Below are 12,943 nucleotides of genomic sequence, written 5' to 3'. Positions count from 1 at the left end.
ATTATTGGGTATATCAAACAGTTGTGAAATCCCCTTGAAATATTCTTGATATATAAAATAATATATACATCGATTTACCTATACATAGTACTTTCTTGTGATTCCCTTCAGATTCGATATATCCAGGTTCAACTGTAGTAAAACAGAACTTATCAGTTTATAACACATCTCATGATCTGATCACTGCGCATGTGTTACACTGTGCTTTAAAATTGTTGGTTGTTTCAAAGTGCCAGTTACTCATATCTGAGTGTAGGCTGCCTCGTCTTTTTGACTGCTGCTTCCACTGTGTCTAATTGTACACGCTTTTATTTTTAATTTACAGAGTGTCTTCAATGGAATGCATGTTATTTTTATACCTTACTCATTGATGAAAGTCAATCCAGCGTCATGGATGCTGATGATAACCAAGTTCAAAGGTAGCTACCTCTTGATTGACTCAATCTTGGCATTACCAAAAATGAGAGTCTGTTGCCTCATTTTGTTATTGTTACTTCTCTAAAATTTAATTTTTTTTATGTCTGCCGTTCTGTGCTGGCTTCTGTAAGGGTTTATCTCTCATGTACGATTCCATTCTGTATCTGCCACTATGTGTACTTTCAAGCTATGCTGTACTTGTCAGAAACTTGCATGTGCATATAATGTAGTTCTAACAAAATGATTTTTTTTTTTTTTGGTCTGTAAGAGAGTATCCTCTTTTTTTCAGTTCCTATTGTTGAAGTAAGTACCCCGTAAAATGGCCTTTTGAAATTTTAATCTGTTCATTGGTAACAATAAAACATTGCTTGCTTGCACTACATGATAAGCACTACAAAGCGTTGCGTATTAGTATGTGTGAGCGGGCCCAATTACGTCGTCACATAGTTATCGGCTGGTGCAGCAATGCTGTCGCACCAAAAAATTTGAGATAAGAGAATGCTTATCACATTGAACTAAAGGGCCAAAAGAAGAAAACAGAGTGCATATAAAAACACAAGTGCCACATTTTTTTTCTTTTGCACACTGTTCTTTAGCTTAAATTCAGTATAGTCTTTGCTTACCCAGCTTGCCGAGTTTGTTTTCTTCCTGAGGTACTATTCACTCCAGATTCTGTGCCTAATTCTCTCAACAAAAACATTGTCTTGAGTATTTACTGCTCACATTTCTCTAGCCAATGTTGCCGTGTGCAAGTCAAGGGACTTGCACTGGGGCCTTCTCGCAACCAAGGACCATAAAGATGTCAACTTGAGCTCACTCCGACTACTACTTGTGGCTGATGGATCTAACCCATGTAAGTCACATGAAGCCATCGCTGTGAAACTTTTCCCACATTTGATGTATCATATTTTCTGGTGTAAGACGCAGAGGTTTTAAACCTAAATTAAGGTGCAAGACTCACCTGCGGGGGCTCCAGAAGTATCTCATGTGTGGAAGTCAAGTCTGGGAGCTCATGTCGCATAGTGTGGTTCACTCTCTCCCTCTCTCTCTCCCTATATATGTGGAACAACTGTTTCTAATATGATTGGTTTTGTACTTGACTTTCACATCCCTGTTTGTCTCTCAGTAAACGTAACTCATGTTAAACTGAACATATTTTCCTGGTCCCTTCAGGTTTCGTTTCCTGGTCCTGGTCCCTCCAGGTTTTGTATATACTACTTACAAATGACGATACACACGATTATCAAACAAAAACACCTGATAATTTACTAACATTGTGGCTGGTGGACCAGCCTTCGTCATAGTGAATATGGTTACAGGGCGCCGTTGTTTTTAAGCCGTTGGATGATATACTAGTTTCCTCTTGTGAAGAAGGCACAAAAGCCGAGGAATGCACGCGGTAAGCGCCACAAGTATGCGCATGAAAATACTATCACATTACCGGTCACGGTCAGTCATGACACCGTGCTGCAGCTTCTTGTGGAACAGCAGCACAGGTACAGTTGGTTACACGTACATGTACAAAGAAGACATAATCGGCAATGATCATTCATTACACTATGCTGGAATCCTTCACAGTGGCAGAAAGGCAGAACAGCTACCACCCCCCAAGGGACTATATCATCTTAGTGTGCAACACAATAAGAAAGCTTTCTCATTGTGTTGAGTTGACATGAAGGCGAGCGAGAGCAGCGATTGCTATCCGAATGGCTCGCAGACTGGAGAGCAAATGAGGAGGGGAAAGCAGTATCCGCTTTTATAACGGGGGTGTGAATGCCACGGGACGCTAGGAGAGTTTCGCACTGAAGAGCACCATAAATGCTGTGGCTCAAGTCTGAGGTTGTGTTTGTCGTGCTCAAAAAGTGATTAAACGCTCATTGTGGGTACACAGTGCAATCATGAAAACTGACCGGTTTTGCAGTAGGGGCTTTGCATTTTCGAGTAAAGTGATTTCGTGATAACGAGGGATTACTGTACATCGAAATAAATGAGGTTTGAATGATGATGCATTCTGATACCTAAATATTGCACCTGTGCTTGCTTTACCTGTTTGTCTTCCAGGCATAGGCTCTGACAATTACTCATTTATATAACCTTGATGAGTTAGCTTCACGCACAATGTTGTGTACAATTTAAATGAAGTATTTAAGGTGCCTCTAAATTGAGCACCCAATAAATTTTATGGTACAAATTGTTCATTTATATTATTCAAGTGGGATCTCTTTCTGGTATGTACTACTAAACTTATGTCTGATTTAACAGTAAAAGCACAGTAGGTATATACAGTGGACAAGTGCTAAATGAAGCTCACATAAACGAAAACATCTCTTAAATGAAACACATTCAAAACAAGTAATTGGTTTCCTATAAAATCAGTGCAGAGTTGTGCCTGACAATTATTTTGCAAGCAACATGCAAACAACACCACAAAAATGTAAATGAAACCGAAACTGAGCATACTTCTTACTGACATTGACACAGGATTTGTTGAAGTCTATACTAATCCAATCCGATCCAGTATGTGGTCATGCACTTTCTTGTGTGGGCTCCATTTTACGCTTTGTGTTGGTTGCTTTTTATGTGCATGACTCTCTATGTGCATTCAATATGGTTGTAACTGCTAAAGAGCACTCCCATCATGTGTTTTTAAACGCCAAGATGAAAGTTCTTGAAGACTTGAAATGCGCCATGAGTTAAAAGACAAGACATCCCGAAGTGCACTCTTTTGAGGATTCTGAAGGATCGTAACAAGATTGAGAAGGCACGCAACAACAACGCTTTCATCCCCAATAGGAAAAGGATGCGTCTAGCCGACCGCGAGGGCCTCGAGAAGGCACTCTTTTTGTTGTTCAAGCGTGCCTGAAGCGCCAGCCTTCCAGTCAGTGTGCCAGTTTTGGTGGAGAAGGCGAGAGACATCGCGCTCTAGATGCAGCCTAAACAGGATGAATGCATACTTAGTGAAGCAGTGCCACATCAATCTGAAGCAAACCACCTTGCACAGCTTCTTTGGGTCCACTACCCCTGCATGAAACCACCAATAAATTAAAGGGGTGGTGCCACCAAATTTGTGGCTTGCGCGTTCTTTGCTGTAAGCGTTTCCTAAAGCTCCAGCAAGCATGATGCACGCACCAAGGTTCATGTATTCTCGCTAAATAATTTAATATCGCCTTTTGATGTGGACAACTTTCGGTTTCGTTTTCTGGGCGCCGAGGTTGGCCAGTGACGTAGAAGTGTAGGGGGCTTGGTCACGTCTCCACACAAGGCTGTGACGCACTAAGCCAGGAAGCGATCGAAAATTGGCGAGTGATGTAGCAACCGATGCTTTACCGGTACTAAGTGAACTAGAATATATTCTAGTTCACTACAGCTGGTACGTACGTTGCGGAGGTGGCGGAGGTCCGGAGGTCACTCGCATCACTACAGCAGATCTGGTGTGACGTCACTACAACTTTCGTTGCCCCTCCTATAGATCTACGTCAGAGTTGGCGCGCTAGCGATGGGTTTCGATCGGGACAATGGGCATTTAGGTATACTTTGGAAGCGAATTGAAATATATTCTAAACGTTTGCTGTGTCTGAGCCTTCGTGTAGAGTGTCCTTGCATACAGAGGAAACCCACTACAGGCTTGTTATAGCCTCGAAATTTGATAGCACCACCCCTTTAAACAGATTTCCTTGTCCTCGTTGATTTTCATTTAAAAACAGTGTACTGTACTTATGAACCATGACGCTTGTTCTGATTAGTGGGAACACTTAAAAGATTTATTTCTTTGTTGGCCAAGTTATAGTCTACAGCACTTTCTGTGTATTTGTGGCTTGCTTGTCATAGGGAATTTTACAGTGCTAATACTGTTAAGATGACAACAACAAGCAAACGGAAATTTTTGCTGTTGTTTAAACAGTGTATATTTTTTGTTTAGTTTTTTTCTTCTTCTTTTTATTCTATATGCCTTGCAATAACAAGCTACACCATTACATGAACGTGGTTTATACCAGTACCATAATCCCAGTAGGTCTCGTTGCTTCACCTTCTGTACAAGGCAACTATAGGTTGAGTGTGAGGACACGAGTTTGTTTTTAATTCTTCTCTCTAAGTCTCCATGCATTTGGAGTTTAAAACTTTCAAAAGCCTTTTTTTTTTTCAGTGTGACATTGAGAGAAGTTGTGTGCTTGTTTGTCATTCAATGAGAAACAAGCGTTTCCTGACATTGTTGCTTAACAGTATGCCAAAAACTGCTGGCATTTTCTTGAGCAGTGGTGCATGGTGACAACACTTTCAGTGGAATCAGTCCATTGCTGGGCATGACTACATGTGTATCTTGTCAAGTTTAATATGTGCTTCCTCTCACGCAGGGTCCCTGTCCTCTTGTGACCAGTTCATCAGTGTGTTCCACAGTCGGGGGCTGCACCCAGATGCTGTGTGCCCATGTGCAGCCTCACCTGAGGCCCTCACCGTGGCTGTGCGACGGCCAGGGCGTGTGGGCGCTGGTGCCAGTGGCCGTGGCGTCCTTTCCATGGCAGCTCTCAGTTATGGTGTCATCCGTGTCGATATGGAAAACAGTCTCACTTCACTCACGCTACAAGACTGTGGGCACATCCTGCCTGGAGGTGTGTGTCATGCTCCTTCAACAGGGGACGAGAAAACGCTGTGCCTTGCTGTGACTCTACCTCCCCCCTACAGGCACACACTGTCAAAAAGTTTACCCGGTTAATGCTTAATTTACCTAGTTAGCATTCCTGGGTGTCCTTCATCCTACCTTTTCAATTCTATCATTTTCTGTGTTCCCTAAGTTAGTTTAGCTCCTTGATTAGTTTATATGGTTAAACCTCAATGTAACAAACTTCAGTATAATGAAGTTCTCAATATAACGAAGTATTTAACTTTTCATAACGTCATGTCCATGGAAAAACCCCTATGCATCTTTAACCACAATAGTATAATGAAGCTTGTTTATCCATGATTGCAATACAGTTAAACCGGGATATAACAAAATTAACAATTCCCGACAAAAATTGTTATAAACAGGTTTTCGTTATATCCAGTTTCAGCACGACGATTAGGAAAAGTGCACAAATTAAACACACAGGGAATTGAAGACAGAGCTCACTCAAAACATTTATTTAGAGGCAAAAAACTGCGTTATTTTGCTCTATTGCTTGTTTGTGAGGGATGGCATTACTGAACGTTCGTAGAACATCAATACAATACAATGCGCGTGACAACAGTGATGAGTCAACCTCTGAAGATCCATCGTTGTCACCGTGGTCGCGGACAGTTTCCACCAGCGCCTAATCTGACATCTCCTCGGTAGTGACGACACAGTTGTCGGCATTAAAAAAAAGATCGCAAAAGCTGCACATCAAAGGCTGCTCCAACTCCATATGTGGCACAAACTTGAAGCATAACGACACGGAGCAGGGATTTTTTTTTTTTTGGCAGCGTCACCTGGTGTCACGGTAACGAAGCGCAGTTCCGAGACTACTGCAATGACCGAAGAGTGGTGCTGCCAACGCAAAAGCCAATTTTCTTTTCCTTTCTTGTTTCTTTCTTTTTTTCTATATAAGTATAGACCGCTTATAACGCAAGTCGCCGGAGTCGCGAATATCCGCACTATAACCAAAACAACCTTTTTCAAAGTCTGCACTTGCGCAAAACGTGTTGAGCATGTAGCCTCGCGTGTCCGATAATCGACATATGCGATTTGGGGCGCTTACAACCACTTAAATCTCCGAATGTTCAAAAATTAACCGCCAAAGACCCGCATTGCCAACGAAATGAACACGGGGAAAAAAAGCAAACAAAACAAAGTGCCATCGTGGAAATTCGCCGACTACCTCGAGGTGTGCGCATTACACCGAAACCATGTCGAATCGCGACCGAAATTTCACGTGCTGAGCGGTACCGATCGTTCGATTTCACGGGCGCGCACGCGATGTCCAAGACATTGCAATCGAATCCGGAACCACCATTCGAGAGCTGCATGTGCCAACCGTGCCCTCGTTTTCATTAACGATATGATTCCCTTCCCTTCAAATGCAGCCATCACAAAAAGTTTCGTTGATTGCGCACCAAACCGCAACTTTTATCGCCCGCGACCACTACCGAAAAGCAACCAACGCCGATTAGGCCTAGCCTGCGGTTCAGCATGTAGTCGCGGGAAATTTGTCCAAGACAAGAAGATCGGAGGTCGAAAAGATCGCACTCAAGCCTGCTCAAGCACTAACCCAAGAACAGCGCGCGTGATACGAAGTTAGTGTTCGCGGCCGGGAGATCAACGGCGACAAAAGCCCGCCAAGGTTTAAATCCGCGCACTGGCAGAAAAGGCGAAAGCCCGCGTCATGAAGCCGCAAAACTTTTCAATTTGCGGACGAGGTAGCAAACGCGATATCTGTAGCAAGTGTGATAACGATGACGCTTTTCCCGACAGGAAACTTGCTTTAAAGCGCGCTTGATGAGGACGCGATCGTACGTTGCACGCGGAACGCACTGCCGGCAAGCGGCCGCGGAGCCTTGCCGCCGCCGGTAGGGTGGCTAGAATGGGGAGGTGTGAAAAGCAGCCGCGAAAACCGGTCCCCAAATCGCGCCGATGCCGCAAGGGGCGCTGTACGCAGAGGCGCGGGGAGTCGAGCAGACGACGTGCCGCGTAGCGCCGCTCATGTACGGCAAACCTGTCTCGCGCTATTAGCTTGCAACAGTTTGCTGCGTCAATCGTCTTTTTCCTTTTCTCTTTCAGCGGGTGCAGTTAAAAAGGGCACACTGTAACATCTTCCTCTCCTAGTAAAAAACAGCGCGAAAACTACGAAGACGAGACAGATGAAACAGGACTAGCGCTGTCTCGTCCTTGTAGTTTTCACGCTGTTATTTACTATGAATGTGTACCAACAAGCTCAAGTTCGTACGCTTCTCATCTTCCTCTCCTTCTTTGCTGATTTTCGTAAAGGAATGCACGCGAGAAAGAATATATCGGAGTGACATGCGGTGCGCACCAACCAGCAAATGTCGATTGGTGTTACTTCCTTGGAAGAAAAAAATTCGTTACACACAATATGGATAAATTAAAAAAACACATATGAAGCCAAGGGTAACTAGAAAGTTAGATTAAAAAGTAAACATCGAGTAAATGAAAATGATAAATGAGCAAGCGGTCATACTGTCAGATGAAATTTATGAAAGAGACGCGGTAGTAAATATCTAGATCTGAAGTAATGCGAAAGATCGATCTAGACAAAATGGATTCGGAACAAAGAAAAGGGAAAGAAAAATAAACCATCGCGGTAATCTTTTCGTCATATTTATATAACCGAATACAGCATAACAGACATCCCCCTGAATATAAGAACAGTAACTTATTGTTAATCATATATATCTTCTGAAGTGGAGCTACGAGGTACCTTTTTTTCTAATTGTAATATCGGCGACAGAATAAAAGGAAGTGGTCCGTTGTTTCAATTGATTGCAAAATTTGCACAACGGCCGGGGACGCCATGAGACCAGCATTATATAAATAAAAATTCACTCGTGGAATTGGACCGCGTAATCTGCTGTAAGAAACACACCGCTGTTTATTCTAGCAATACCTTATATGTACGAAGTTTTTAAATTTATCCAGTGATAATTTGCCAGTGTCGCTTTGCAAACAAGCATTTCTATACCTTAAAGCTGTCGCATAAGCCGTATCTGGTAAATTATGAATCAGAGCTCCACATAGAGATACTGAGGCTCATGAATCCACCATTTCATTTAGATACAATCCGCGGTGGCCCAGTACCCTCAGCAACCAAATTTTTTGTAAGTTTGCAGGTATTAGATAACGAAACATGCTCAGGAGTGTTGAATTCGCTGCCGTATAGGAAGTGCTGAACATACCGAAAAATAATCTGTAACTTTAACTGCTGTTGATTCATTTGACGGGAGCTTGCTAAAACAACAGCCAGTATTTCTGTAATTAATATAGGTGTATATATAGGATGATAAGAGGAAGACAGAAAAAAAAGCGCTAATTTCTGCAACCCAATAGGGAGCACGGCTAAGCGCCTTAGGTGTATGATTGGGAAGTCGAATTGAAAAAGACCACTGAAAAGATCGAGAGATGATGCCTAACCCAACGTTACTAGACTACGTTAGCAAACTAGTCTAGTGACGTTGTCCTAACCTTACCCTCTACCGATGCATAAGTCGCGGTTTTTTTATTGACATAATGAGTTGTATTGCTAATTGTCATGTGAGCAAGGTAATTGTGTACTGGTAATTTAAATACAGAAATGGCATTTGTTTAGCATTAGGAGAAAAAAAATATCACGACATTGTGTGCGAAGGATCTAACTGAGCTTACTTGAAGAGCCAATATGTTATATTTTTACATTAAGTAGTTCTAGCAGCGCTAATGCGAATCTGAGGGGTGTTCACTCACGACCAATGTGCTTCAAGAATAAACTAGGTTTTTAAATGAAAACGTATAATGATTGTCTCTGATGCGAACTGTATATCTTTAAAAATGTACGTTTTAACTGTTGGTGTCTCTGATCTAATTACCGACCATGGTAATCGCGCTTCCATATCTAACACGTTGTTTGCAACGAACATTAGAAGTCCAAGGCACAAGCGCAAATCATTCCTTTCTAATAGTATTAGAGGTTTCATTTTTTAAGCTGCGTTGCCAGAGAAAAAGAACAACAACAAGAAAACGGCGCCCTATACCGGGATAGGGCGAACATACATTTTGTTAATCATTATCATTGTATTTCTTCGCAATTCCGTTCTTTGGTTTCAGAGTTTTCGTAGCAGCCAGGAACGAAGCACCAGCGTTCAGTTCTCTTCGTTTTACAAAGCATTTTCACCACAGCTCACTAATGCATGACTCGTGTACAATAAAGAACGCGTAAATGGTGAAAAGAAAAAATATCACGCCGCGTTCCCTTGTAATAGCCTTCCAACGGGCAATCTGCGACAGCGGCGGCTGTACCCGCGCCCCCTGCAGCAGCGCCCCTGGCGGCATCGGCGCGCAGAGGGACCCTCTCTGGCAAGGGAAACGCGCGGCGCTCAGCACACCTCCCCATTCTAGCCACCTTACCGCCGGTGCAAAGGCTACTCCGTCGCCTAGGCAACCACCATCCTCCCCACTCGGCGAGCCCGCACAGCGCTGCCGCGGTCTTTTTCCTCCCTCCGCCCCTCGTTCGTTCACTGTGCGTGCCCTCGCCCTTTGTAACGACCTCGTCGCTCCCTCCCCAGCGGCGTACCTCCTTTGAGAACCGCACTCGCTACCGCGTTTGTCGGAAATATTTTCCCGCAACCGCATTATAAACGGTATTTCATCTTGGGGGACTGCACAATAAGCGGTATGCGTATACATGCGGTTCTATGGGAGGGTAAACGGGAGTCGAAAAAGACCGCATTATAACCGGTCCTGCACTATATGCGGTTACGTTATAAGTGGTCTGCACTGTATAGAAAGCCGGCGTCGTTAGCGTGGTGGCACCCATGAGCAGCTGGATGAGGTTTGATGGAAAGGAGAGGGGGGCACGCCTGCGCATGCGTCCGCGGCGGCAAGAAAGCCGGCTCGAGGAGTGCAGGCCTGCCTGCCCACTTCGCGCACACCCGCACGCACAAATGAGCGCTTGCTCTCGCCTCGCAGCCCCCGCAGGGGCTTCGAGCGTGCTATCCGCGCCGCCACTGCTTCGTGCTCTTGTCAACGGGGTAACTGCCGAAAATGCATGCCACTCCTGCTCGTGCCATAATGACAAAATTTGCAACAAAACCCCTAGGTTGTCGGCGGCGAAAATTCGTCATATTAAGGGTGTCTCCCGCTGCCACTTAGTTACATAGAGGTTGCAAATGGAGTAACGGCGGGGAACAGGGAACTTCTATGGAGTAACGATGGGGAATAGAAAAACTTCGTAATATCGAGGAATTCGTTGTATGGAGGTTCGTTATAGGCAGGTTTAACTGTCTAATGAACTTTGCTACTGCCATAAAGGATGACTGAGGCAATAAATTGAAGCTTCTGCTGGTGCCAGTTGTCAAAACACATGGTTCTTGTAATGCATTTTTTTGTTGCATGCCACATAACAGAGCAGCCACCAAAATGAAGCAGCATCTTTTCCAGCAGCGGTTGGAAGGAACGAAAGAAACCGAATACTCTCTTCCTCACCTCCAGAGTCGGGGGAGACTGAGATCACGCATGCAAATGCCCTTTTACTGCACGCTGTAGAACTCTCATATTCCTGTATGTCATGCAGCTTGTGCCTTGCATCAGCGCCCAATTTGGTGTTATTGTTGCTGCTGTGCACCAAGTGTCAAGCAGGAACAGCCGTAGCGACAGTAGTAATAAACAAAATGAGCTCTCACCACTTATCTTGCAAGTAATCTTGATTGCTCAGGAAATAGATGTCACTGGCAAAGCTATCTTTTAAACAATTGCGATTGGTGAGAAATTAAACCACATCGAAGTTGAAAGAAGCTACTCCTTACTCACTGAAAAAAAGGATAAAGTTTTAGCGTGTGCAATGGGAACCAACAGGCGCTTTTACTGCTAATGAAAGTTTTTTAAGCGAGTGCCCTGCTGTGACAAATTTTAAGTAGCCGACCGATTTTCAAAGTTACCCTCTGCACCGCTACCAGCCCTATAATATTATATGGGTATTTTGTGACAAAACAGACTTACCAGAATTCTGTTGAACCAATGCATAGTGGCAACTGAAGTTCACGATGCTGTCCCTATAGTGGGATACAACTTAAGAAGTCTGGAGAGGTCCCGCCCAGATGACCGAAGCACGGCAGCCAGTCGCCTCTGCAACTGCCTCGCCCATGCACGCAGCAATGTTCTCCAAAGGCGGGGTGACCGGCTGTCCGGCTCATGACATCAGTCTGAAGTGCACGCCCATTGGGGCAGGCTTGTGTGCATCCGCCTTTGAGGAGAAGATGCCGCAGACTTCTAAAGTTGTATCTGACTGTAGTCTTGCTTGATACTTTGGCCAAATGAGTGCAGGATTACACAAAACAGAAAACATGGTGCCATGAACAAAGGTGCCTTAATTCTGGTTGTCACCTTGCTTTAATGCAATTTTAGACAAAGCTCTTGTTCTCTGAGGCGTGAAACAGTTTTTTATATTGTGCAATTATCGGACTCAGTGAAGAGCAAGTGGTTTATATTGGTGCTGTACCACTCTGGTCAGCACCAGAGGTTTCGAGGGCAAGCCGCAGTGGCAGAAAAGGCACAATAGCTTCATTTGCACTGATTAAAACTGTGTCAACGTTGGACATGCATTTCTTTTTGGCTTTATGTGTCATGTACGGCCTGTGTGAAGAGAACTTCGTCAGCGTGGCATCAAGTCTTGGCACTTGAAATATGAGTGCGTAACTGCACAGGGACTCAAGAAGACAGGGACAAGTGCATACTACCAACTGAAAGTTTATTTGGGCAGCAGTGACATATATATTGACCGACAGATAAATGTTTCGTGACAACTTCCGAGACGAGAACACAACAATAGAAATCCAGGTGATGAAAATGAAGCAACTGCTATGCCTTTATTTCAAGCCACACCTCATATTTCAAGCATCATGAATCACCAACTCGCCCAATCAGCCATTTGACAAGTCTTGGTAGCCAGATCTCTGGTTCATCAAAATGAATTTTCTTGGTGTTATTGAGATTAGTCTCTTTTTTGTGTATTGCCCTATTACTTGAATATTTTTGCGACACCTTTCATGTAAAAAAGAACCTCTTAGTGGCTCAATACTCATCATAAAAGGTTGAATTTCAGTATAGCGTTGTTTTAATATAAGTAAATTGTTGATTTTATGCACTTCATTATGTCAAGGTTTTGCTGTATTACATGAGTAGGATGGGCTTGTGCGAATAGTAAATTTCAGGCAAAGCGAATAGTGATTTGGTCGAATAATTTTGAATCAAATTTGAACAGTATATTATCACATATTATAATGAAAAATGAGCATATTTGTAATGATCCAACTAACCTGCACAATATATTTTAAAATTGAAACAAGGCATGTGCAAATGTCGTTCTTTTTGGTTCAAAGGAAAGTGGAAGCAACTTTGAATAGTAGCAGGATTTGACTTTCAGTAGAATACAAGTGATAACCTGTAAAATATGTTACGTTTAAAATTTAGTATACTTGGAGCATATAAGCCTCTATAACAAGCTTTTAAACTTAAAAATGATGAATCGATGAGAGTGTAATAGTTCATTTAACCTTGAAGTGGCACTTTGCGGCAGCGCGGATTTCCCCCGGATAGTTTATATTCATGGTAGAGCACCCCTCAACTGCAGTGAAACCACCTTTACAGGGGGTTTCATGCAGTTTATATATATCTCCGTTCATTTCGAATACTTCGAAATTTCGGATAATTTAAATTTGTGTTGAAGCGTATTCGAATACGGTATTATTTGTTTGAATATTTGAAGTGCTCGAATATTCGCACAAGCCTAAAGCATGATGAATAGTATCATAATGAGTATCATGAGTATTGCAAGTATCATAATGGTATTAGAGTGGCCAGCCCTGG

General features: G+C 43.3%; 1 protein-coding gene across 9 annotated transcripts in view; it reads left to right on the top strand.

The window, feature by feature from the left end:
- The window catches only part of LOC119379352 (disco-interacting protein 2), a 226,312-nt gene that overhangs the window by 157,572 nt on the left and 55,797 nt on the right, over window positions 1-12,943 (top strand). For all 9 annotated transcript variants that reach the window (XM_049411949.1, XM_049411950.1, XM_049411948.1 and 6 more), the window contains 3 exons: window positions 326-419; window positions 1,151-1,270; window positions 4,770-5,024. In XM_049411949.1, the coding sequence (XP_049267906.1) occupies window positions 326-419; window positions 1,151-1,270; window positions 4,770-5,024 (469 nt within the window). The remainder of the gene's footprint in view (window positions 1-325; window positions 420-1,150; window positions 1,271-4,769; window positions 5,025-12,943) is intronic.

This window comes from Rhipicephalus sanguineus, chromosome 1 (assembly GCF_013339695.2).
Source record: "Rhipicephalus sanguineus isolate Rsan-2018 chromosome 1, BIME_Rsan_1.4, whole genome shotgun sequence".
In the NCBI taxonomy this organism is placed as follows: domain Eukaryota; kingdom Metazoa; phylum Arthropoda; class Arachnida; order Ixodida; family Ixodidae; genus Rhipicephalus; species Rhipicephalus sanguineus.
This window is presented reverse-complemented; position numbering and strand designations above follow the sequence as displayed.